The sequence below is a fragment of the Dunckerocampus dactyliophorus genome, chromosome 15, assembly GCF_027744805.1.
Source record: "Dunckerocampus dactyliophorus isolate RoL2022-P2 chromosome 15, RoL_Ddac_1.1, whole genome shotgun sequence".
Classification (NCBI taxonomy): domain Eukaryota; kingdom Metazoa; phylum Chordata; class Actinopteri; order Syngnathiformes; family Syngnathidae; genus Dunckerocampus; species Dunckerocampus dactyliophorus.
This window is the reverse complement of record NC_072833.1, coordinates 23,816,030-23,843,039: the sequence shown is the minus strand read 5'-3', so window position 1 is coordinate 23,843,039 and position 27,010 is coordinate 23,816,030. Positions and strand designations below refer to the sequence as shown.

Genomic DNA, 27,010 nt, shown 5'->3' with positions numbered 1-27,010 from the left:
TCAGTGAAACTCAAATCTTTGTTGAGCACCCCTCAGTCAGAGAAAGTTGAGTCGTCCCCAACCCGTGAGTCAGTGAAACTCGAGTCTTTGTCAAGTCCCCGTGAGTCAGTGAAAGTAGCGGACTGAGTGAATGGTTGGTTTTGTGGAGTGTGTGATGCATCTGGGGGGCAGGAAGGGGAAAGGAGAGTTAATTTGAGGCAAGGAGCAGAAGCTAACCCCCACGTCTGTAACTGATTGACTGTTAATTGGCAAGGATTTACTGTATGTGTAGCGAAGCCTGCTTTTTTTACAAAGCGGGCATCTTAAAGGTGACCTGTAAGAGTTTTTGGGGTCATTGCTGTTTTTGAGAGAAAGAAAGCTATTGCTTGTAAGGATATCAACACAAGATGCTTGTGGTAGACAAGGTCAAAGTTGACTTCTCTGCTGCTATTTACTAAAAAATGACTTAAAACCTTTTTTCAACCTTCCACTTTCTCTTTTTTCCCCTCATTTTTCCATCTCAGCGTTCCCGACACAGTAGCAGGGATGAGTTAGCTCCCAGGTGAACGCGGGGTCACCGGGGGTCCCGCTGTCAGACGCCCGAGACTGATGGAGGGTCTTAATCCTGACAGTGTGACCGAGATGGATCAAGTGAAAGTAGGCGCGCACACACACACACACACACACACACACACACAGAGACTGACAGAAACAGGTTGCGAGCCTGGCGGCGGTGGTGGTGGTGGGTGGGGGGGGTTGAAGATGTGACTCACTTATCTGCACGCAGACACAAACACGCACACATCCAATAAACAACATTTTTAAAAATGAAAAAATGAAATAAAACAGTCACACCACATTTATTTTGTGGCAGTCCACGTGTATTTGTGGCGGGCTGACACAAAGACATGAATGTATGTTTGTAATATTGCCACGCTTTTCCACCCAGCATTTGAAAATGGTTTTGTCTTTTTCAAATTCTACTTAGGCTGGACGCAGCATGAGTGACATAGCTGAACATAGCAGGACTTACTATGCACGCCAATTACACTAATTATCGTCTATTGTTATTATTTTTTTTTAAGAAAACATCCAAACAGAGTCAAAAACAACTTTAATGCTCCAGTGAACCATAAATACACTAACTCTGACCTTGGAATATGGAGCATTTTTACATTTTTACACATTTTTTCATACTTCATTATTAATTGACGATACAAATGCAGATAATTACAAAACACACACACACACACACACACACACAGAGTGAGTGGTGTGTATTTACGTAGCACACACACACACACACACACACACAGTGCTCTAATTGATGGCGACACACAGATGGCTCGCGCCCTGACCACAAATGCCGTGTAACCTCGCCTCCCTGCCGTGCGGCCAGTAAAAGGCGGCGATGCTTCATGGCTCAACAATTCGCCCGCTGACCTCTGAGCCCCTCCCATTTGCTTCTGCCATAGGTCGGACCCTTTCCGCTGTGTGCGTGAATGCTGGGAGACCAGTCTTCTCATCCACCTTTTTTTTTGTTTTGTTTTGTCTTTTACTTAGTGCATTCAAACTTAAAGAAGACAAAATTAGCTCCAGAAAACCTTTTCTGCAAATATATGTCACAGTACCACCAAAAGATCCTAAGTGAATTGAATTGAATTGAATTGAATTAATTTATAATTGTTATATTAGGGCTGTCAGTCGATTAAAATATTTAATCATGATTCATCACATTTTGCCCATAGTTAACTCATAATTAATCACAGACGTTTTTATCTATAATAAGTAGGGTTGTAAGTATATTAGTGGTTAACGTTACGATACGCGTCTAGATACATGGGCTAAGATACGATTCAAAGAATGATTCGATACAGTGTACAAATGATACGATTCGATTCGATGCAATTCAACGGTTACGTCTGTTGATGTTGACCAGTTTTGTTTTTGTTTTTGGCATCCACGACTCACATTTTGTATTAAAACAACAACAAAAATTGCCCGAGTACTTGTATTTCAAAATGCATTTATTTCTGGTGTATCTCACATTAGCTCGCGGGCACGGCATGTGGTCGGGGGGGCTACCAGGTGCTCGTGGGTACTGCATCGGTGACCCCTGATGTAGACATTCATTACATTAGAAAATAAAGAAGTCAATTATATAACAGTGCCATTATATAACAGTATTTTCTAATGTGTAAAAGAGCACATCATATCCCCAAGCACGCTGTAAAGCAGGGGTCCCCAACCAACGGGCTGCAGGAAACTTTCAGGTGCAATGATAAAAATAAAAAAAAATAATAAAAATAATTCAGAAGACCCCTATGAATAAACACACGAGGAGAGACCGCACCTCGCCCGGAAGTGGGATACCGGGGCCTCACCCTGGAGCCAGGCCTGGGGGAGGGGCTCGCAGGCGAGCGTCTGGTGGTCGGGCTTTCACCCGTGGGACCCGGCCGGGCTCAGCCCGAAGAAGCCACACGGGATCTCCCCCCCGTAGACCCACCACCTGCGGGGGCAAGCATAAGGGTCCGGTGCATTGCGTTTTGGGTGGCGGTCGAGGGCGGGCACCTAGGCGACCTGGTCTTCGGCGGCCAAATCTGGTTCTTGGGACATGGAACGTCACTTCTCTGGCGGGGAAGGAGCCCGAACTTGTGAGAGAGGTTGAGACATTCCGACTAGATATAGTCGGACTCACCTCGACCCACAGTTTGGGTTCTGGATCCAAACTCCTCGAGAGGGGTTGGACCTTGTTCTACTCTGGAGTTGCTGCAGGGGAGAGGCGGCGAGCTGGTGTGGGCTTATTAATAGCCCCCCGGCTCGGTGCCTCTGTGTTGGAGTCATCCCCGGTAAACGAGAGGGTCATTTCCCTACGCCTTCGGGTTGGGGAAAGGGTCCTGACTGTCGTTTGTGCGTACGCGCCAAACGGCAGTTCAGAGTACCCAGCCTTCCTGGAGTTCATCAGAGGGGTGCTGGAGAGCACCCCAACTGGTGACTCTGTCGTTTTGCTGGGAGACTTCAACGCCCATGTGGGCAATGACAGTGTGACCTGGAGGGGCGTGATTGGGAGGAACGGCCTCCCCGATCTGAACCCGTGCGGTGTGATGTTGTTGGACTTCTGTGCGAACCACAGTTTGTCCATCACAAACACCATGTTCCAGCATAAGGATGTCCATAAGTGCACATGGCACCAGGACACCCTAGGCCGCAGGTCTATGATCGACTTTGTAGTCGTATCATCAGACCTGCGTCCGCATGTTTTGGACACACGGGTAAAGAGAGGGGCTGAGCTGTCAACTGATCACCACCTGGTGATGAGTTGGATTAGATGGCGGGGGAGGATGCCGGACAGACCCGGGAGACCCAAACGTGTAGTGAGGGTGTGCTGGGAACGTTTGGCAGAGTCTCCTGTTCGTCGAGTCTTCAGCTCTCACCTCCGGCAGAGCTTCTCCTGCATCCCGGGGGAGGACGAGGATATCGAGTCCGAATGGGCTCTATTCCGTGCCTCCATTGCTGAGGCAGCCGATCGGAGCTGCGGCCGCAAGGTGGTCGGTGCCAGTCGTGGCGGCAAGCCCCGAACCCGATGGTGGACACCAGAGGTCAGGGCTGCCGTCAAGCTGAAGAAGGAGTCCTATCGAGCATGGATGGCTTGTGGGACTCCTGAAGCAGCTGACGGGTACCGGCAGGCCAAGCGGCACGCGGCTTCGGCGGTGATCGAGGCAAAAACTCGGGTGTGGGAGGAGTTCGGTGAGGCCATGGAACACGACTTCCGGTCGGCCTCGAAGAGGTTCTGGCAAACCGTCCGGCGCCTCAGAAAGGGGAAGCAGTGCCCGGTCCACACTGTTTACAGTGGGGACGGGAGCCTGCTGACCTCGACTGAGGATATAGTTGGGCGGTGGAAGGAATACTTTGAGGCCCTTCTCAATCCCACTGACATACCTTCCCTAGAGGAAGCAGAGACTGAGGATACGAACGCGGACAGTTCCATCACCGTGGCTGAGGTATCTGGGGTAGTCAAAATGCTCCCCAGTGGCAAAGCTCCGGGGGTGGACGAGTTTCGCCCTGAATTCCTCAAGGCTTTGGATGTTGCGGGACTGTCTTGGCTGACACGTCTCTTCAACATTGCGTGGAAGTCGGGAACAGTACCTCTGGATTGGCAGACTGGGGTGGTGGTCCCCCTTTTCAAGAAGGGTGACCGGAGGGTGTGTTCCAACTATAGGGGGATCACACTCCTCAGCCTCCCTGGGAAAGTCTATTCCAGGGTGCTGGAGAGAAGGGTACGACCGTTAATCGAACCTCGGCTACAGGAGGTGCAATGTGGTTTTCGTCCTGGTCGCGGAACACTGGACCAGCTCTACACCCTTGCAAGGGTCCTGGAGGGTACTTGGGAGTTTGCCCAACCGGTCTACATGTGCTTTGTGGACCTGGAAAAGGCATTCGACCGTGTCCCTCGCGGTGTCCTGTGGGGGGTGCTCCGGGAGTATGGGATTGGTGGCGCGCTACTACGTGCCATTCAGTCCTTGTACAACCGGAGCAGGAGCCTGGTTCGCATTGCCAGTAGTAAGTCAAGCCTGTTTCCGGTGAACGTTGGCCTCCGCCAAGGCTGCCCTTTGTCACCGATTCTGTTCATAATTTTCATGGACAGAATTTCTAGGCGCAGCCAAGGTGTCGAGGGAGTCCAGTTCGGGGACACTAGGATCTCATCTCTGCTATTTGCAGACGATGTGGTCCTGATGGCCTCATCGAGCTGTGACCTGCAGCGTTTACTGGGACGGTTTGCATCTGAGTGTGAAGCTTCTGGGATGAGACTCAGCACCTCCAAATCCGAGGCCATGGTTCTCAGTCGGAAAAGGGTGGATTGCTCCCTCCGGGTTGGGAATGAGGTCCTGCCCCAGGTGGAGGAGTTCAAGTATCTCGGGGTCTTGTTCACGAGTGAGGGAAGGTTGGAGCGTGAGGTCGATAGGCGGATCGGCGCAGCGTCTGCAGTAATGCGGTCGCTGTACCGGACCGTCGTGGTGAAGAGAGAGTTGAGCCGGAAGGCAAAGCTCTCAATTTACCGATCGATCTATGTTCCCACCCTCACCTATGGTCATGAGCTTTGGGTCATGACCGAAAGAACGAGATCGCGGATACAAGCAGCTGAAATGAGTTTTCTTCGTAGGGTAGCGGGACTCACCCTAAGAGACAGGGTGAGGAGCTCGGTTATCCGAGAGGAGCTCAGAGTAGAGCCGCTGCTCCTTCACATCGAGAGGAGCCAGCTGAGGTGGCTCGGGCATCTAGTCCGGATGCCTCCCGGACGCCTCCCTGGTGAGGTGTTTTGGGCATGCCCAGCCGGGAGAAGGCCCCGGGGAAGACCTAGGACACGCTGGAGGGATTATGTCTCACAGCTGGCCTGGGAACGCCTCGGTGTCCTCCCGGTGGAGCTGGAGGAGGTGGTCGGGGACCGGGAAGTCTGGGCTTCCCTACTGAGACTGCTGCCCCCGCGACCCGGACCCGGATAAGCGGAGGAAAATGGAATGGAATGGAATGGAATAAAAATAATTTGTCAATAACTACAACAAATTTGGTGTAAATGGATATCAATTTAGGAAACATGGACCATTGTTTTATTCAAAAAAGACTATACAATTAGAAATCACACAGTTTTTGCATGTTTAATGTGAACCAAGACTTGTCCCACTTTGTTTAACGGTCCTTGAAAGCACCATCTATCTTTGTCCCACGCTGCACAGATAGACTACTAAACTGTATCTTTACTCTTTTTCCTTCACATCATGTTTGCTCCCAAATGCTGCTACTGTGTGGGAATGCATGAAGGTGAGATTTGATGACCTTACTGAGTGCTAATATGTATATTTTTTTTTGAAAAACTAACTGGTACTGGTGGATGGTAGGTCTGTATTCATTTCGTGCTTTTATTTTGATGTGCTTCCTGTCATAGTTTTACACATTACATAATAAATAAGCTCAATTATATGGCTATAATGTACGTATGTTCTACTGACGTGTTGGAAATGTTCCCGGTCATTAGCTAGCACACTGCTAATGCTATTCACATCCATTCTCGTCTTCAGTCATGGTCACATTGACATAAGCCCCCAAATAGTTGTCCTTGGCTATGCCTGCCAGTAACTAGCAGCTGGTAACCCAAATTTTGACTCAAAGGTCAAAGCAAAAAATCAGTCGAGAGAAACAAAGAAACACTTGTTAGCTGGGACACACTCGCATGCCAAGGTACCACTGTATAAATGACAATAAAAAACACCGGCAGTGCTCCAGTAACTTCTCACTTCTCTCTGGCAGTCGGCATACTCCGTGACAACTCAACCCACAGCGACAGTAGATACAAATAACTTTGGTCTTGTTGCCAGAGCCATCTGCCAGGGCTTTGAAGCTAAACTTACCATTCAAAATACCCGTTTCTTTCTCCATTTCTGCTCAATATTTGTTCCCGCTTGTGGCTCCACATCTACCGCTGGGTTTCCTCAAACTACGGTGTGGGCCGATGGTCAAACAGGACGTGTGCACGTTAATCAGGCGCAGGAAATGTATTTAATAATTAATTAATTAATTAATTTGATAGCTCAAATTTATATTATAATTGTATTTATTTTTGCTTAATGCATTCAAACTTAAAGGGGACAGAATCATCTCCAGAAACGTTTTCTGCAAAAATGTCATGGCGCCACCAGATCATCATTTATTTTATTGATATTATTATTTTATTTTATTTATTATATTATTATTATTATTATTATTTTATATTATTATTTATTTATTTATTATATTATTATTATATAAATGTATTTTATTTTTTATTTTATTTTTATATTATTGCATTTATTTTTGCTTGATGCATTCTGAATTCAAAGTTAAGGACAAAAAAATCAGCTCCAGAAATGTATTTTGCAAAAATGTTACAGCACTACTAGATTATCATTTATTTTATTTATATTCTTATTTTATTTTTAATTATTATTATCACAGTATTTCTATTATATTATTGGATTTATTTATATTTGTTTTTGCATAATTTATTTGAATTTATTTTATTTCTATAATTATTTTATTATTATTATTATTACTGTATTCATGTGATATTATTGTATTTTATATATATATATTCAAGATTCAAGATTCAAGATTCAAGATTCAAGAGAGTTTTATTGTCATGTGCATAGTACAACAGCAGTTATACCATGCAATGAAAATCTTATTCTGTTCATTCTCCCAAGAAAAGAAAGAAAACAAATGAAAGAATAAGAACATAAGAAACATAAACACCTAAACATATATACCAATAAATTAAGCAACAACAACAGAAGAGACATTAATACAAGTAAATAATACAAATAAATAAATAAATAAAGTGCTATGAGTGTGTGCGTGTGTTGCGTGCGGCGTGTGCGAGTGCTTCGTTGAGGAGCCTGATGGCCTGTGGGTAAAAGCTGTTTGCCAGCCTTGTGGTCCTGGACTTCAAACTCCTGTAGCGCCTGCCTGACGGTAGGAGTGTGAATAATGAGTGTTGTGGATGTGTGCTGTCCTTGATGAGGTTGTGTGTTCTGCGTAGGACTCTAGATGTATAAATGTCTTGCAGTGAGGGGAGGGCTGCCCCAACAATGTTCTGTGAGGTCTTGATCACCCGCTGGAGTGCCTTCCTATAACGTGTTGTACAGTTACCGTACCAAACAGTGATGGAGGCGGTAAGGACACTTTCGATAGTGCATCTGTAGAAGCAACTCAGGATTGTGGTGGACATGCCAAATTTCCTCAGTCTTCTCAGGAAGTACAGTCTCCTTTGGGACTTCTTCAGAATTTGTTGGGTGTTGTGAGACCAGGTGAGGTCCTCGCTGATGTGTGTGCCAAGGAACTTGAAGGTTTTCACCCTCTCCACCTCAGTCTCATCAATAAACAGGGGTCTATGCGGCTCCTTTTCCCTTGTTCTTGGGTCGATGATCATCTCTTTAGTCTTATCTGTATTGAGAAGGAGATTGTTATCACGACACCAAGCTATAAGGTCAGCCACCTCTCTTCTGTATGATGTTTCAACACCACCAGTGATCAGTCCGATGACTGTAGTGTCATCTGCAAATTTAATGATGCTGGTGTTGTTCTGGGAGGCCACGCAATCGTAGGTGAAGAGCGTGTAGAGGAGTGGACTCAGCACACACCCCTGTGGGGTCCCAGTGCTCACAATTCTTGAGCTGGATGTGCGGTTGTGGACTCTGACTGACTGGGGCCTGCCTGTGAGAAAGTTAAACACCCAGTTACAGAGGGAGGGAGACAGGCCAAGTGTGAGGAGCTTATCTGTGAGTTTGTGGGGGCTGACTGTATTAAAAGCAGAGCTATAGTCTATAAATAGCATTCTGACGTATGTGTCCTGGCCCTGTAGGTGAGAAAGGGCTGTGTGGATGGCAGTGTTGACTGCATCATCCGTGGACCGGTTCTGGCGATATGCAAACTGTAGAGGGTCCACGGTTGCCGCCGGGATGCTCTTTTTGATGTGGGTCATGACTAATCTTTCAAAGCACTTCATAACAATAGGAGTGAGTGCTATAGGGCGATAGTCATTCAAGCAGGTCACGTTGCTCTTCTTGGGTACGGGCACTATGGTGGTGGACTTAAAGCAGGTCGGTACAGATGCTTGTGCAAGCGACAGGTTAAATATGTCAGCAAGCACATCAGCTAGCTCTGATGAGCAAACCCGAAGTGCACGTCCTGAGATGTTGTCTGGCCCTGCTGCTTTTCGTGGGTTTGTTTTGTTTAGAACCCTGCGCACATCAGCTGATGTCACCATGAGAGGTGAGTCCTGTGTGCTCCCCAGGTTCAGCCACCCTCTCTGCTCATCAGGAGTTTGGGTGTCAAAGCGGGCATAGAACTCATTCAACTCATCAGGAAGTGTGGTTTGGCTGGACGTGGCTACGCTACTCTGCTGTCGATAGTCTGTGATGTGCTGGTGATATGATGTGCTGGAGCCCCGCCCACATGCGCCGAGGGTCTGAGGTGGAATAGTAGCCCTCCAGCTTCTGTCTGTACTGTCTTTTGGCCTCTCGTATGGACCTCCTCAGGTCATATCTGGCCTTTTTGTAGTCATCAGCGGTGCCCATGACAAATGCAGTCGAACGAGCACGTAGCTTAGCCCTTACATCACAGTTCATCCACTGTTTTTGGTTAGGGTATTTTCTGTAATACTTGGTGGTGGTAACAGTCTCTATACATGTGCTAATGTAGCCAGTAACAGCAGAAGCATATTCATCCAAGTCAACAGTACAATCTTCCCTCCCCGCTGCAGTTTTAAACACATCCCAGTTTGTGCAGCCAAAGCAGTCCTGAAGTACTTGATCAGTTTCTTCATTCCATACTTTAACTGCTGTACTTACAGGGGGAGCTTTTTTAAGAAGTTGTCTGTATGTTGGATAAAGGAATATAGAGATGTGGTCAGCCTTTCCAAAGTGGGGTCTTGGAACAGCCTTCAAAGCACCTTTCATGTTGCAGTAGACTTGGTCCAGGATGTTATTTTCCCTTGTGGGAAAGCTCACATGCTGGTAATATTTGGGGAGGACAGTCTTGAGGTTACAGTGGTTGAAATCGCCAGATATAATAAATACAGCGTCTGGGTGTTTGGTCTCGTGTTTATCAATGATGTCATGCAGGAGGCCTAGTGCATTAGCAGTGTTAGCTCGTGGTGGGATGTAAACAGCAGTTAAATACACAGCGCTAAACTCACGAGGTAAATAAAAAGGTCTGCATTTCACCATCAGCAGCTCAATGTCCTGCGAGCAGTACTTTTCCATCGTCTGTACGTCTGTGCACCACCGTTTGTTTACGTAAACACAGACGCCGCCACCTCTGTGTTTACCAGACGCTAAAGTCCGATCTCCCCGGTAAGCAGCAAATGATTCCAACTGGATCGCCGAGTCCGGTATATCCTCCGTCAGCCAGGTTTCTGTGAAGGTGAGGACACAGCATTCCCTGATCTCACGTTGAGCTGTAATCCTTGCTCGTAGTTCGTCCATCTTGTTTTCAAGAGAGCGGACGTTGGCTAGCAGCAGGCTTGGTAGCGGTGGCCTCGTCGCTCTAGCTTTTAGCCTAGCATGCAGGCCGGCTCGCTTGCCTCGTTTACGCCTCGGATGCTTTGCTCGCCGGGTATTCAGCTCACCAGGTCCGCAGGCTGCTGCGTTCTCCCGGCGCAGAAGAAAGGCAAAGTCTGAGAGGCTAAATGAAGGTTCATGGTGAACCCTGCCGATGTTCAAAAGTGTCTCTCTGTTGTAATGTACTGCGTGAGTGTGTTGAATGTCCAAAATGAACAATAAAATAGCAAAAAATAGAAAAACACGGGAGAGTGTCACAGAGACGTCTGCCACGGAGGGCGCCATCTTTGATGATAACAATATCCTGTGATGATATATATATATATATATATATATATATTTTTTTTTTTTTTTTTTTTTTTGCATTCAAAGTTAAAGAAGACAAAATTGGCTCCAGAAACATTCTCTAATAACCAGAAAATTGTATTTTATTTAATTTTATTTTTTATACTATATTATTGTTATTTTCGCTTACTGCATTCTGCATTCGAACTTAAAGACAAAAAATCAGCTCCAGAAATGTTTCTTTTGCAAAAATATGTCAAAGCGCCACCAGAAGATCATAGCACTTACCTAGCATTCAATCATTTTGCTATGATTTCCTCCCTACAGTATTTTTACAAGATGCCGAAGGCCAATAATAAACCAGCTGCCCCCAGACCACACTTTGGACACCGGTGGCCTCGGGTTACTTTTTGCAGTGTGCATTTCCGTCTCTTGGCCGCATAGAGTTGATTGTTTTTGTACTTTCCAGCCTCGTTTGATGGATTGAGTGTTTTTGTGGTCTCCGAGGTTCTCGTGATCACAACACTGGATCATTACACAACATGTGGTCAGTGTCACCCACAACCCAAACCCGGACCGGCAACTTTAGAAAGCGGACGCGTCCTCACTTAGACGTCGTGTCTCGCTCGTGTTGCTGATTTCTGGCCCTGAAATTCAAGATAGCGTGTCAACAAAGTGGGAAAAGTTGTATGGAAAAGGAAAGGGAACGCAGCCAGGTGGATTAGGGCAGGATAAGAACTTTTCTTCTTGGACAAAAAAAAAAAAGAAAAAGAGGATCTTAACTGGGTGTCAGAAAGCACTAAGGAGCTGAAAAGGAGTGGAGCGGGCAGCCCCCATGTGGGTGGGAGACAGTGTCCCTTTTAAAATGGCGGCGTCTGGAAAGGCCATTAGATGTGCGTATAAAATTTCCCCTGTGATTAATAGTGGATGCGGCAGGGTTGGCGGAAGGCTACTCCAACATGTGGCCGGGGCCGGCTCCGCCCCTGCGGTGTCGCGTTACACTCCATAAACTTGCCGCTCTTCCCCACCTATATGTTCAAAAGGAGGAGGGCTCACTCGTCAAGAATGCCTCCTGTGACTTGTGAAAACAGGCAGCCGACCAGGAGAGCCCAGCAGTCTGCAATCCAGCGAGCCCAGCGAGCATCCAGCCCCCACGCTGCCTCTGTGTGTTGACTGTGTGAGGACCCCGGAGAGGAGACCACATCAGGAACAAGTGGGGGGGGGGCACCAGGCGTCCATCCTCACGGCGCGGAAGCTGATGAGCAGTGAAGTGGATCTTCATCAGCTGTGATTCTCAACGATTTGGACCAGACTTTTCACGTGATTCTGTCCCCATCATGGACCAGCCGGCCAGCAGCTGCATGAGGAGCGCCCACCCCGGCAGCCCCATCTGGGGTTGCATGAGGAACCCTCACTCCGGGGTCCCGGGCCCCAACCTGCAGTCGCCCTACCAGCAGGCCCCGTTCTCCCTGCACCAGAAACCCGACTTCCTGGCCTACACGGACTTCTCCAGCTCCTGCCTGGTGCCGCACGCCGCCTACCCCCGCGACGACAGACTCTACCCGGAGAGCCAGGGAGGGTATCAAAGGCCCGAGTGGCACTTCAACCCCTGCGAAACTAGGGCCCGGGCCCCTGAGGCCTGCCCGCCAGTGGCCGCCCCAGCGGCCGTGGGAGAGGGCGTGGGGCCTGAGCTGGACAGTGTGGGGGCCGAGCGGCTGCCGGGGGCCGTGCCCGGGTGCCCCGAGGGGGAATATTCACCCCAGAGCGTGGCGTCGGCCGACTCGGACAAGAAGAGCACCAACAAGAGGAAGAGAGAGGTCACAGGTGAGACAACTGAACTTGAAATCATATTTCTAAATAATCTTTCTAGATGTTATTTTGAAATAATCATTGTAAATAATAACTGTAAATAATCATTTTAATATGTCTGTGTCGGTTCAATAATAATAATAATTCTAAATAATTATTCTATAAAATATATTAAAATAATTCTAAATTATTTCAAATTATTAGTCTAAACAATAAATCATTCTAAGTCATTCTAATATGTCTTTGTACTGAATAAGTCTAATAATTTTGAATATTTATTGTAATATAATTCTAATAACTAAATAATACTAAATATTTAGAAATTATTATAAATATTTCAAAATAATATTTTGAAGTATAAAATTATTTTAAATAAGTCTAAATAATGATTCTAATAATAATAATTACGTTAATACTTCTAAAAAATAATTGTAAAAAAAATGATTGTAAGAATAATTCCAGCTGTTGTGTGTGGAGTAGGAGAAGGCAGCGAATCTCGGCGACAGTTTCCAATTGACTGAGCAACAATCATATGAATTTGTCATAATAATATGCTAGTGTGGCCTGAGACGTCAGCACGTGTGTATAATATATATTTTAAAAAATAAGTGTACCATTGTGCTGTCTTTGTGCACATTTGCTAACAAGAATTTTCAAAATGAGTCAATATGTAGAAAAATGATCAATGATGGTGTATGTTTATGTACTTTTTATTTACTTAATATTGTAATCTTGTCGTAGTACTCGAGTTTGCTTAAATCACTCACCTGCAAGCCCACCTTGACCAAGAGATAAGTGTTTATTTGTGGAATATGTGAGAAATGAAGGATAGAGTATATTATATCAGAAATATATACAGTATGTATATTATATTGGAATATGAAATATATATAACATTGGTGTGTTTTAGAAGATCGTTTAAGCATTGTCAGGTCAATGAGCACAATGCACAACTCCCAACGCAACAAAAGTCCACAAGCTGCCCTGCTGTAAAGCATCTGGCCTTCTGGGATATTTATTGGCGGCAGGAGTGGGGGTCTGGTCAGCGGGGGCCACATCGTCCCACCAGGTGTTCAAGACTAACAAACATGGCGGCGGACCTGACAGCGACCAAAACGCCATTGGGGGGGTGACACCTCTAAACTAAAGTGTGACTTTTCGTCCTTTCTTTCTTTTTTTTTTTTCTAAGTGCAACATCTGTACAGGTTTTGGTGCTCCGTGCGCATGTCTACATTTCCAAAATTCCACTTTCTGGATAAAATTTTCACTTTGTCAAGTTTGAATGCTCATTGGCAAGTTCATGGAAGGGTGCTGCATGAGCCTGCGAGAATTTACATGCATTTTTTGACAATTTTCTGTCATTTCAAAGTGAACAATGCAGGATTTGTTTTGCAGGGGTTATTGTCCCGGACCACCAGCCATGGCGAAAAACCCTGCACAATTGATATGCCCGTAAACATGTCTATGAGAATACAAATCCTATATTTTCTAGGAAAAACACAACTGCAGAATAACATTTTTACATTTTTTGAGAATAAAAGTAATTTTGCAAGAATCAAGTGCTTTATTTTTAAAAAAAGTTTTTTTTTTTTAGCAAAAAGTCATACTTTTATGAGAATAAAAATCCTATATCTTTGAGGAAAACGTGTCTACGTTGTCAAGAAAAAAAGGAGAATTAAGTCCATTTTTTTTTCGGTCAGTCATATTTACAGTGTGAGAATAAAAATCCTATATTTTTGAGGGCAAAAGTTGTAATTTTACAAAAATATTTTTTAAGTGTATTTTTTGAGAATCCAGCCAATTCAGTTGAGAATAAAAAAGTAATTTTACAAGAATTAAGTAATTTGTTTTTGAGAAAAAAAAATATTTTTTGAGAAAAATGACATACATTCATGAGAATAGAAATTGTGTATTTTCTGGGGAAAAAAATTATAATTTTGTGAGAATAAAATGGTGTATTTTCAAGAAAAAAATGTTTTTTTTTTTTTAATTAAGTCAAATTTTTTTAGAATAAAAGAGTAAATTTGCAATAATAAAGTTTTTTTTTTTTAAAAAGAAGTCATACATTTTATGAGAATAAAAATCCTATATTTTTTGTGGGTGAAGGTTGTAATTTTACATGAATAAAATTGTTTTTTTTTTCAAGAAAATGTGTATTTCTGAGAATTAAGTTGTACTTTTTGCTGAAGAAAAACTTTTGTTTTTTTTTCAGAAAAATGCCATACATTTATGAGAATAAAAGTCCTATATTTGGGGGTAAAGAACTTGTAATTTCATAAGAATTTTTATTTTCATGGAAATGGTTGTGTATTTTCAAGAAGTAAGTTGTACTTTTTCAATAACATTTTTTTTTCCTTTTTAAAACCATAATCTTACGGGAATAAAGTCCCTAATTTTTTTTATTGTTGCTGTTTTTCCTCTTATGTTTATGGAGGAAATACAGTAAATCCAAATTTTTTGCAGAGGTTACATTCCATGATTGATAAAAATGTCTATTTTTGACACAAGGCTCGCTCCTCCCCCTCCAAACCCTCCCTCGCTTGACGTTGACATTCTCCGATTTCGGATCAACCATTGAAATAAAAGTGACTGTTGTAATGATTAGATTAGATTCAACTCCAGACGCCTCCCCTTCTCTCTTTAATTGCCGTTGTTCTCATGCGATAAGCTTAAGCCTTAAATACGCCTCATACACTTATTAAACACATTTCAAGTATAAAATGGATACAGTAGCTACTCACCATTACTCGAAGTTTTCCCTATGGTGTGTTCAAGGGCCGCCCAACAAAGTGGGAATTTTCAACTCTTGAAATAAAACATTATAGGTGAAGCATAAAAGCATAAACTAGTACAAATTTTAGGGTTTTTTTAAACAGTGTTACATGCATGCTGTGCATTTTACCTTTATTATCACCTATTTATACTGTAATTATTGAGTGTAATTTCTGTGGGGGAAAACTGCCTATTTTGGGGATAAAAAGTAATTATTTGACCAAAGATACGCAAATATGTGAGGATCCACTGTACAGTAATTGTGTTTTTTTTATGTTTGACTTAAGGAGACCGCAGGAGACGTTTGAAGCGTCTCCTGATGGATTGGCTGTCACGTAGCGATGAGTTAATGTGGGAGTCTTCCTCTCCTGGGGGAGTCTCACTCAGACCTGGACACATCCGCATCTTTGTTCTTGTCTTCCAGGCTTTAACGATGTTCCGCCGCATTCCTCCGCTAACTCGGTCCCTGTGTGGCCGTCTGCACGCTTGAGTGCATGGACAAATGGACAAATGCGTGTGTGAGCTGGCGCGCTGCGTTGCACATGCACAAGAAAACGTGGTCTTGCTTTGGAAAAAGTTGAAAAGTGTGTTGCCATTGAAGTCAGGCGGTGCATTAAACAAATGTACAGTTCGAGTTCAGTCGGTGATTCGGTTTTCGACAAAACATTTTTGTATCTGGCTAAACATTGCGCGGGAAATGTTATTTTCAATTTTCGTCCCATTCGGTTTTCAGCTGGCTTTTTATAACGGATTACCAACAAAAACCGAGGTAGCACTGTAGCGATACTTTGCATTTCCTCCTGAGCACACTCACTATTCACTTCTCCTCTAATCCTCCGCAGACACGCCAGAGTCCGGCTTTAAGGCGGAGGCCAACTGCAAGGCCAGGAAGGAGCGCACGGCGTTCACCAAGGAGCAGCTGAGGGAGCTGGAGGCAGAGTTCACCCATCACAACTACCTGACCAGGCTGCGCCGCTACGAGATCGCCGTCAACCTGGACCTCACCGAGAGACAGGTACTGTGAATGTGCTTTTTATTGGCCCTCAACATAATAAAATCAATTATTAATGAAATATATGATCACATATTACACTAAAAGGCTAACAGCTAAGGTAGATTAGCGTATATTGACCTACATTGGATTGCTTTTAGCATCTTTAATGTACAAAATGCATCAAAGTGGCCCCAGCGTCCATCAATTTTTATACATGCGGCCCTCGGTGGGAAAACTTTGACCACCCCTGGTGTAAGGAATACAGTAACGTTATAAAAAGAAGCAGTTAATGGCCTTGAAACATGAAAATGGAAGCACAACAGCAGATATTATCGTGGTTAATTGGTTCCAGACCCGACTGTGATAAGTGAATTTCTGCCAAGTAGGGTTCCTTATTTTTAAATGGAATATTTTCATAGTTGGTGCATAGAAAACCTGTTTACGACCTTTTAAATATGCTTTTTTAACATTATTAGAGCCCTCTACACATGAAATAACCCTATAGTCACCTTTACGCTCCTATTACCCAATATAGTAGACATAATAAGACATAAAATAGAACATAAATAAGACTGATGCTGATGACTGATGTGTTTTCCGGTGCTTGGGGAGCTGAGGGGGGGGGCGGACAGGAGGTGACGTCAGGGGTTCGGAGTTGAGTTTTATCTTGGTGTAGCTCGCATTAGTGTGCCTGTTGTGAGATCATTCAAATCTGCAATAAAAGCTTGTTGTTCCGCCCATCAGGTCTGGTGTTTGTGTGTCTGTCCCAAAACTACAGTAACATTACTGACACCTAGTGACCAGTGCAGGATACTACATATCTTCACAACCTCTTTGACTGTGTCTTCTGAATGCTTTATATTTGTATTTTACTTAATTTAGCCGTTTTTATACCTGAAAATGCTTCACTTGGGCAAACAATTTGCGAAAATATGCATATGTTTTTACTAATAATAGGCCATATTAGGCCAAAAAAGAGAGATGGTTACAGTCGAGCCGCAAAGTACCGTAGTAATCTCTCGCTGCATCGCAGTTCAAATTTCTGGGCTTCACTCTATCACGGTTTTTCAAAAATATATAAATTAATAAATCAATCAAACTGTTTTGTGGTTGAAAATGTGTATATTTAAGCAAATGTTTGAAGCATTTTTACCATGAAACAGCTAAATGAAGTAAAATACAAATATTAAGCATTGTAGTATTCTACACTGGCCACTAGGTGTCAGTAATGTTACATCGATGAGACAATCGCCATTGCAGGAAGTACTGTACTGAAATCGGAAATGAACTAGAAATTGTCCGTGTGAGTCCATATTATGTCTTATTTATGTCTTATTTTTTCTTATTATGTCTACTATGTTGGTTAATAGGAGTGTAAAGGTGACTTAGGAGTATTATTTCATGTCTAGAGGGCTCTAATAATGTTATAGCGTATTTCGAAGGTGGTAAACAGGTTTTCCATGCTCCATGAAAATATTCCATTTATAAATAAGGTATCCTACTCTGCAGAAAATGGTCCTACCTCGCAATGTCAAAGAATCCTTAAAAATGTTAAAATTATTTTGAACACAAGCTAACAGATAAATGTTGGCAAAAACATAACCTTCTTGGCGGGGGAAGTTAGTGATGGTTGGTTATAATAATATAATATTTTGTTTATTTTGGGTGTAAAATGCAAAACATGAAACTGCTTAGCTTTTGTGTAGTTTCCTTTTAATGCAGGATGTTAGGATCACTTCCTGTCTGTATCGTACCGATTGTCCCGTAACAAAAAATCTGATTAGCAGAAATAACAGATGATTAGGTTACATCTGCACAATTACAAAAGTGTTTGCCCCCTCCCTGATTTCTTTCTTTTTTTTTTTGAATGTTTGTCACACTTAAATGGTTCATGTCATTAAACAAATTTAAATGTTAGTCAATGACAACACCACTGACCACAAAATGCATTTTTTTAAATGAAACTTGTTATTATTAAGGGAGAAAAAAATCCAAATCTACATGTCCCTGTGTTAAAAAATGCTTGCCCCCTAAAGCTAATAAGTGGTTGGGCCCCCTTAGCAGCAACAACTGCAATCAAGCGTTTGTGATAACTTGCAATGAGTCTCTTCCAGCGCTGTGGAGGAATTTTGTCCCACTCATCTTTGCAGAATTGTTGTCATTCAGCCACATTGGAGGCTTTTCCAGCATGAAGCGCCTTTTTAAGGTCATGCCACAGCATCTCAATAGGATTCAGGTCAGGGCTTTGACTAGGCCACTCCAAAGTCTTCATTTTGTTTTTCTTCAGCCATTCAGAGGTGGACTTGCTGGTGTGTTTTGGATCATTGTCCTGCTGCAGAACCCAAGTTGCTTTCAGCTTGAGGTCACCAACAGATGGCCGGACATTCTCCTTCAGCAGAATTCATGCTTCCATTTATCACAGCAAGTCTTCCAGGTCCTGAAGCGGCAACACAGCCCCAGACCATCACACTACCACCACCATATTTTACTGTTGGTATGATGTTCTTTTTCTGAAATGCAGCCTTACTTTTACGCCAGATGTAATGGGGGACACACCTTCCATAAAGTTAAACTTTTGTCTCGTCAGACCACAGAGTATTTTCCCAAAGGTCTTGGGGATCATCAAGATGTTTTCTGGCAAAATTGAGATGAGCCTTAATGTTGTTTTTGTTCAGCAGTGGTTTTGGTCTTGGAACTCTGCCATGCAGGCTGTTTTTGCCCAGTGTCTTTCTTATGGTGGAGTCATGAACCCTGACCTTAACTGAGGCAAGTGAGGCCTGCAGTTCTTTGGAGTCGTCCAGTCCTGTTCCATGTTTTCACCATTTGTGGATAATGGCTCTCACTGTGGTTCACTGGAGTGCCAAAGCTTTAGTTAAAAATGGTTTTGTAACTTTTTCCAGACTGATAGATTTGAATTAAATTATTTTTTAACAGGGGCGCAATCACTTTTTCACACAGGGCCATGTAGGTTTGGATTTTTTTCTCTTTCTTAATAACAAGATGCTTCATTTAAAAACTGCATTTTGTGTTCAGTTGTGTTGTCATTGACTAATATTTAAATGTGTTGGATGATCTGAAACATTTAAGTGTGACAAACATGCAAAAAAATAAGACATCAGGAAGGGGGCAAACCACTGTACTGTATATGAAAACTGGAATTTTTACCATTAAATGAGAGTTTAACTTTATTAAATGGGGACAATAAAAACGTCCTTCCTTCCTTCCTGCCGCCATGCAATACCGATGCCGCGGTCTCATTTCACGTGCAACGAGCAGATGTTTTCCTGCATGGATCCTGCGGTTCCGTCCTCATGACGTGAGGCTTTACTGCGGGGGCGCACACATCCAGGCTCCATCAACCCAACACAGCGGCATGCGCGCGCGGCTGGGTTTTTAGTCCGCTGTGCCGGGCTAATGAGGCGGCGGTGCCACCAGTGACCACACGTACTGTACGGCCGTCTGCTTCCTAAATCCATTCTCCAGACTTCTGGAGTGCCAGAGGTTCCATCGTGCTGCTGTGCCGGCACGCCACTGTGCTGTCCTTTCCATCGGTCGTCACCGGGGGACAAAGTGGACCATCAGGATGTTGGAACAGATCAGGGAGGCCTCAAAATTGGATCTGGAAAACTGGGCTCGGAGAACTTCCTGTTATTTGCTGCTATTCCTGGTGTCTCAGTCCAAGTTCCTATCAGCACAGACGAGTGTTGCAGCGCCAGAAAACATACTTCCTGTGTAGGTCGACATGATACTCGCTTGTTGCCTGCATGGAATGGACTCAACATCACGCAGGGGGTGGGGGTCCAAACTCGAAAAATCACGCTAAAAATCACTAAAAGCAATCCAATGTGAGTCAAGATGGTGAGAAACCTGCCAAGTCTTGGAGGAAATGTGCATAACCATAACTCATACACATGTTCATCATCACGGGAGCCACCATCATGAGAGTGCAGGGCGTCGGGCATTTTGGGGCAATTTGGACCATTTCATTTCGTCTGTGAGATATGTTGCTGGCCTCAAATGGCCCCCCATGTCCTTCCGCCCACATGACGTCTTTGTGTGTCTCCCCCCCGCAGGTGAAAGTCTGGTTCCAGAACCGGCGGATGAAGTGGAAGCGAGTGAAAGGAGGACAGTCGTCTTCGCCCAACGACCTGGAGAACGACGACATGGACTCGGCCGCCTCGCCCAGCTCCGACTGAGGTGGCGAGACGGCGCTGCGTCGGTCAAGCGGACGCCAAGTTCAAGCTCCTCTCGACTGGATGGAATCAAACAATTGTAAAGACGTTTTTTGTTGTTTTTTTTTTACACACCTGTGTGCTTTCCTCGTGTGCAAAGCTGACATGTGCCCATCATGAGATGCTTGCTGATTGGGGTCATTGGAGATCAGCGACATGCAGAAGCTTGGATGATCCTGCAGGTTCCTTCATCCTCATCTTACAAGCAGAAGGACTCAAGACTGCACATTTATTGTCAGTTTTCTCTTAAATATATATATAATATCTATCTATCTATCTATATACAGTATATATAGATAGATATATATTACATATATATCGATATATATATAATATATATATATTTGCTTTCTCTCAAGTGTTTTGGAACTTTTCTCTCTTTTTTATACTTTTTGAATGTTAGCAATAAAAAAAAAAAAACAGATGTTGCCTGTTTCTGCAAATAGAATAAATCCTCTCCTATAAAACTGGCAAAATATCCTCTCCATTTATTCCATCTGCCCACTCAAAACACTTTGATTCACTATGCTATACCGAAAACATACTACAGTATACCTGTACCATCTACACTACACTATACTACGCTACATTGTACTAACTCGTGTGACGTTTCATGTCATGACGTTTTGTGTTAAGACATTTCATGTTGCAATGTTTTGTGTTATGACGTTTCGTGTTGTGACATTTTCACGTGACAACATTTGTTGCTACGATGTTTCATGTTACGATGTTTCATGTTACGAAGTTTCGTGTTGTGACGTTTCACGTTACAGCATTTTGTTTTATGACGGTTTGTGTTACATTTCGTGTTATGACGTTTCGTGTTATGACATTTCGTGGTATGACGTTTCGTGTTATGACGTTTCGTTTTATGACGTTTCATGGTATGACATTCTGTGCTATGACGTTTCGTGTTATGACGTTTCGCACCGTTTCGTGTGTGATGTTTTCTGTTATGACGTTTCCTTTCGCAACATTTGGTATTATGACGTTTCCTGTTGTGACATTTTCGCGTGACAACATTTGTTGCTACGATGTTTCATGTTAGGAAGTTTCGTGTTGTGACGTTTCACGTTACAGCATTTCGTTTTATGACGTTTTGTGTTCCGTTTCGTGTTATGACGTTACATTTTATGATGTTTCATGGTATGACATTCTGTGTTATGCTGTTTCGCACCGTTTCGTGTGTGAAGTTTTGTGTTATGACGTTTCCTTTTGCAACATTTGGTATTATGACGTTTCCTGTTGTGACATTTTCGCGTGACAACATTTGTTGCTACAATGTTTCATTTTACGAAGTTTTGTGTTGTGACGTTTCACGTTACAGCATTTCGTTTTATGACGTTTTGTGCTACGTTTCGTGTTATGACGTTTCATTTTATGATGTTTCATGGTATGACATTCTGTGTTATGCTGTTTCGCACCGTTTCGTGCGTGAAGTTTTGTGTTATGACGTTTCGTGTTGTGACATTTCGTATTATGACGTTTCGTGTTATGACATTTTGTATTGTGACATTTCAGGTTACTATGTTTTGTGTTACATTTCACGGTATGACATTTTGTGTCATGACAATTTGTGTTGTGACAGTTTGTTACAATGTTTTGTGTTGAAACGTTTCATTACGCCGTATCGTGTTACAGCGTTTCATGTTACACCATTTCATGTTATGGCATTTTGTGGTGTGGCGTTTTGTGTTTCCATGCTTCGTGTTACTTCGTTTTGTGTTCCATCGTTTCGTGTTATGATGTTTTGTGTTATGGGGTTTCATGTTACGCCGTTTCATGTTGCAGCTTTTCATGGTATGACGTTTTGTGTTGCGACATTTTGTGTTACACTGTTTCATGTCACGACATTTCATATTAGGACATTTTGTGTTACAGTGTTTTGTGTTACATTTCATGGTATGACATTTTGTGTTACGGCGTTTCCCGTTGCAACATTTCGTGTTATGACATTCTGCGCTATGATGTTTCGTGTTACGACAGTTTGCGTTGTGGCATTTCATGTTACGGTGTTTCGTGTTACGCCGTTTTGTGTTACAACATTTCATGGTATGGCGTTTCGTGTTATGACATTTTGTGGTGTGACAGTTTGTTTGTGTAGTAACGTTTCGTTACACCGCATCGTATTACAGCGTTTCATGTTACACTATTTCATTTTATGACGTTTCATGTTACACCATTTCGTGTTATGGCATTTTGTCGGTCGTTTCGTGCGGTTACAGTTTGTGTTACGTTTCGTGTTATGATGTTTCATGTTAGGACATTTCGTGCTGTGACATTTTGTGTGACGATGTCGCGTGTTGTGACGTTTTGTATTACAACATTTGGTGGTTAAGGTGCATTCCCATGCATGAATGATAGAAGAAGAGAACCAGTTGCGTGTGAGTGATCGGGGAAAGAATACAAATAATTCTGCTTACTTTTACCGTCTTTGATGTTGTCTCAATGTGTGAGGCGTGTTTACACACTGTCGTTCTTTTTACTCAGCTTTTTTCCCTTCATGATGTCTCCCGAGCGTGAGGCAGACACTTCTGACGGCGGTGCGTCCAAGAAAAGGAAAGCGAAAGTGAAAAGTGAAGTGAAATGACATGGCAATATGCCCACGAGGTGGAGAAGTGATGATCAGTATTGGTGATTTATCAATATTAGTCGTGGATTGAGAGTTCCTCCTCCCAATAAGCCTGTCTCTCCCTCCCTTGCAACGTCCCTTACAGTGTGCAAGACAAACACAGGAATAAAAGTAAGCCTTTCTCCTTCTTTTTATCACATTTGTATTTAATTCTTGTATTTAGTCTTTTAATTACTGGGTTTTATATGTCCATTTATTCTGTGTACAGTATCGTAGTATAAGTTCCGACTTATACTAAGACTATACTACTATATTATACTATACTATACTGCACTAAGTACCTTGAGATTCATCGTTGTTTGTTTGTTGGAAGCATGACATGAATGAGCGAATGATTGTTTTCGACTCATACCAGCGTGTGATTGGTGGTAACGCAGCCTGGAATACCTCCTGTGACGCGTGTGTGCACCTCATGCTCGTTGGTCATGTGATGTTATCCCAGGTGCGGCGCAGTCAAATCTCCCTGTGTGGGAGTCGCTGGATCTTATCAAGGGGGATTACGCAGCCTCATGGAGAACGCGGCCGCTCTGTCCAATCCAGCATAGAAATCTACGTTAATCCCCTTCCCGCCATGCCGTCATTATCGTTAATGATATCACGCAAAGGGGGTCGCAAAGCCTGCAGGTCGGATGGGAATTAGCTCTCATCAACTCACACCGACATCGTCAAGGGACCTGATGTGAGTGTGTATCCGGGGTCTATACTGAGGCTACTTTGTTGCCCAAAGAAAGCATAGACGTAGTTCCTTAACGTTTAGGAAAGCTTTAAAGGACACACACAAAGTACATTTCTTTCTGTCTTTCTGAAGGTGGTGAGGACTCCTGAAGGAGACCTGTGACATATGATCAGAAAAAACACTTGGGCGGAGGAAATTGCATGTATTTGTTTGAGTAAGCTAACGCTGCTCCAAGGCGGCACTGTTGTTAAACCTCGGAAGCTATACTGACTTTACGTTTCTCACACAGCTACATAACACCCACTGTTAGTTTGGAGCGTTGAGCCTAAATGTAGCCTAAATGTAGCACAGTATGAGAGCACGTTTTGACAAATTTCCACCCCGTTTGTGTGCTGAGGTTCAGGAGTAGAAGACTTGCAAGGGGAATTTGTTTCTTTATTACCAAAGGTGTTTTTAGACACTGAATATTGTCAACAGACTTTTTTTTGTTTTATACACAATTTTATGCTGGAAACTTTATTGAATAAAAATTTGCTGGCAAAATGAATTCTTTCAAATTCAGTTTGCTTAAAATACGGGTGTTTTATAAAAATTCAGTGCCTTTGATCTAATTAGATCAAAGGCATTCAACAACATTTCTTTCAATAGATTCCAACCATTCCGACATCAACATGGACACTTTCCTGCTCACCATCAGGCTCACGCATTCCCACGCAATGTCTCCGGACATCGCAATCATCTAGTTACATCGAGTTACTAGTTACTTACCACCAAAAAAGAGTAATTTAATTAGTAAGGTACTCCATGGAAAGCAATGACTCGCCCTTGTTGCGTCGAGTTCTCTTACAGATGTGCCGTCCGGCTCTGTAACGATGACAACCAATTGGCTGGTTGACACAAGTTGTAATGTTTGAAATACTGATTAATTCGTTATTATTACATTTAACAACGATACTTGGATGGACACATCAAAGTGTGTGTGCGTGCGTGTGTGTGTGTGCGTGTGTGTGTGCGTGCATTCGTCACAACCTGCGAGGGCGTTGTCGGACTAAATGCAGAGGCATTTGGCGACCATACGCTATTTTCTACGGAAGCATCTGGATGGGGCCAATTTGAGCTCAACCTGAGTGGAACCTAGACAAGCCCACGTATCGGTGGAGGAAGGGGGGGGGCGCACAAGGACCAGAGGGAGGAGGAAAAAAGAATCTCTCTGGCTGACCACTTGCGTAGGATGGAAAGGGGAAATAATAGGTGGGTACGGGCGAGAAGACGGCTTCTCAAGTACAGGATGTTGTTGTAGCAGGTAGCCAGTCATCCAATTTCCTGCTTCCCAAAGAAAACAAGAGCTTGGACACTGGGGGGGTCCGGACTCTTACAATAGCGGGCCTATGCTCGCACTCCGGCCCGCCAAACAAAGCCTTCAGAGGTCAGCGGCCTTTGTCGGCGGGGGCGGGATGCTGGTTCCGCGCACACAGCCAAGGTCAAGTGTTACTGTACGCCTGACCCCACAAGCCCCCCCCCCCCCCCCCCCCCCCCCCCCCCCCCCCCCCCCGCAGCTGCCGGGTGGTGGACTGACTCCAAGTAGACCCCCCACCCCATCCCTATTAGGCTCTATTATTGTATTAGTGCTAATAGCAGTCCAAATAAACCATGTCCAATTGTAATCCTGCTCTTAGTATCAGAGTGTAAACGAACGAGGCTGGAATGTTGTTCTTGCACCACGCGGGCTCCTCTTAAAGGCACAGCGCCGTCAAATTAGTGGATTAGTTTGAGTTTGGTGGTTTGTCTGATTGCAGGATGTTTAAGCTGCTGGTTTCCCTTTCCTTTATCAAAACGCTCAATATGACCTTGAACACCTTCTGTTTTTATTGGCTTCCAATGACCTCATGCGGCCACAGCGTGAGGCGGCAGAACCACGCGACAGCATCAGCAGCGGGATCCTGCGAATGCTGCGCCTGTGGGGGGAAATGCATCTTGCGGTCGGGCGAGCAGCTGCTGCCGCTGCACAGTTTCCATTTTCAAATCTTTCCAGCGATGAATGATTCATGCGGACGAAGCCCTTTTCATGACAGTCTGTCAAAGCCTGCTGGAAAGCTGAAAGGATTAAAAATTATTGGAACAAATTATGAATTATTTCACAACATGTAATCCTGCTTCGGCTGGGCATTTGTTGGCAGAAGGGGACATTTTCAACTTTTATTTGTGGTCAAAGACAGCAAGACTCAGGACTGGACTTTCCTATTTGCAAGTTACTGAGACGCAGAAAGGTCACACTGTGGCATTGTGGTTAGCATGCGGGCCGCACACGGTTGAAATCTCTGTTTGGACATCCCTGTTGCTGATGATAGTAGCCACCGCAGGAAGTACTGTATGATTCTACATCATGCCATATATACATACATATATATACATTTGTAAATCATTAAAATAGCTAAAATGCTAACATTTAGCATGCGAGCACCTGGCAAGATAGCACTCGGTACCAAAAGTGCCAAGGCAGTTCTGTAGTGTTCCTACATCTTCCAATGTATATTTTTGTATTTTGACATGAGTAAAATAGCTAAATGCTAACATGCTAATAGTGAGTATGCTAGCACTTAGCAAGATAGCACTAGATATTGAAAGTGCCAAGGCAGTTCTGTAGCAGTTCTGTAGTGTAGTGTTCCTACATCACCCCATGTATATTTTTGCATTTAGACATCAGTAAAATTGCTAAAATGCTAACATGCTAACAGTTAGCATACTAGTACCTAGCAAGATAGCCCTAAATACCGAAAGGGCCAAGGCATATAGTGTTCCGACATCATGCAATGTATTTTTGGGCATTTTGACATGAGTAAAATAGCTAAAATGCTCTTTTAAACGGTGGGCATGCTACCACCTAGATAAAGATAGCCCTACGTACTGAAAGTGCCAAGACATTTTTGTAGTGTTCCGACATTATGTCATGTACATTTTTGCATTTTGACATGAGTAAAATAGCTAAAATGCTAACATGTGAATAGTTACATGCTAGAAAATGCCAAGGCAGTTCTATAGTGTTTCTACATCATGCCATGTACAGTATTATTTTGTATTTTGACAAGAGATAAAATGCTAACAGGTAGCATGCTAGCACCTAGCAAGATGGCAGTAAGTACTGAAAATGCCAAGGCAGTTCTTTGTGTTTCTACATCATGCCATGTACAGTATACATATTTTCATTCTGACATAATTAAAATAGCTGAAATGCTAACAGTTAGCATGCTAGCACCCGGCAAGATAGCAAGATAGCCAAGGCAGTTCTATAGTGTTTCAACATCAAGCCATGTACAGTATATATATTTGCATTCTGACATAATTAAAATAGCTAAAATGCTAACAGTTAGCATGCTAGCACTTGGCAAGATAGCAGTAAAGTGGCAAGGTAGTTCTGTAGTGTTCCTACATCCTGCCATGTATCTTTTTGCATTTTGATACTATATTACTCATTTTCATGAGCAATATAGGTAAAATGTTACCATGCTAACAGTTAGCATGCTTCCTCTTAGCTAGCCAGCA

General features: G+C 43.5%; 1 protein-coding gene across 1 annotated transcript; it reads left to right on the top strand.

Annotated features, from left to right (window-relative positions):
- The first annotated feature begins 546 nt into the window (after nt 1-546).
- meox1 (mesenchyme homeobox 1) lies at nt 547-20,559 on the top strand. The gene is made up of 4 exons (XM_054753833.1): nt 547-636; nt 11,399-12,179; nt 15,779-15,951; nt 20,004-20,559. The coding sequence occupies exons 2-4, from the start codon at nt 11,693-11,695 to the stop codon at nt 20,124-20,126; spliced, it is 783 nt and encodes a 260-aa protein (XP_054609808.1). The 5' UTR covers nt 547-636; nt 11,399-11,692; the 3' UTR covers nt 20,127-20,559.
- Nucleotides 20,560-27,010: the final 6,451 nt, after the last annotated feature.

Coding starts and splice junctions, on each gene's coding strand:
- meox1 (XM_054753833.1), top strand. CDS start 11,693: ATGGACCAGCCGGCCAGCAGCTGCATGAGGAGCGCCCACCCCGGCAGC. Junction 12,180..15,778: donor GAGGAAGAGAGAGGTCACAG/GTGAGACAACTG, acceptor AATCCTCCGCAG/ACACGCCAGAGTCCGGCTTT. Junction 15,952..20,003: donor TGGACCTCACCGAGAGACAG/GTACTGTGAATG, acceptor TCCCCCCCGCAG/GTGAAAGTCTGGTTCCAGAA.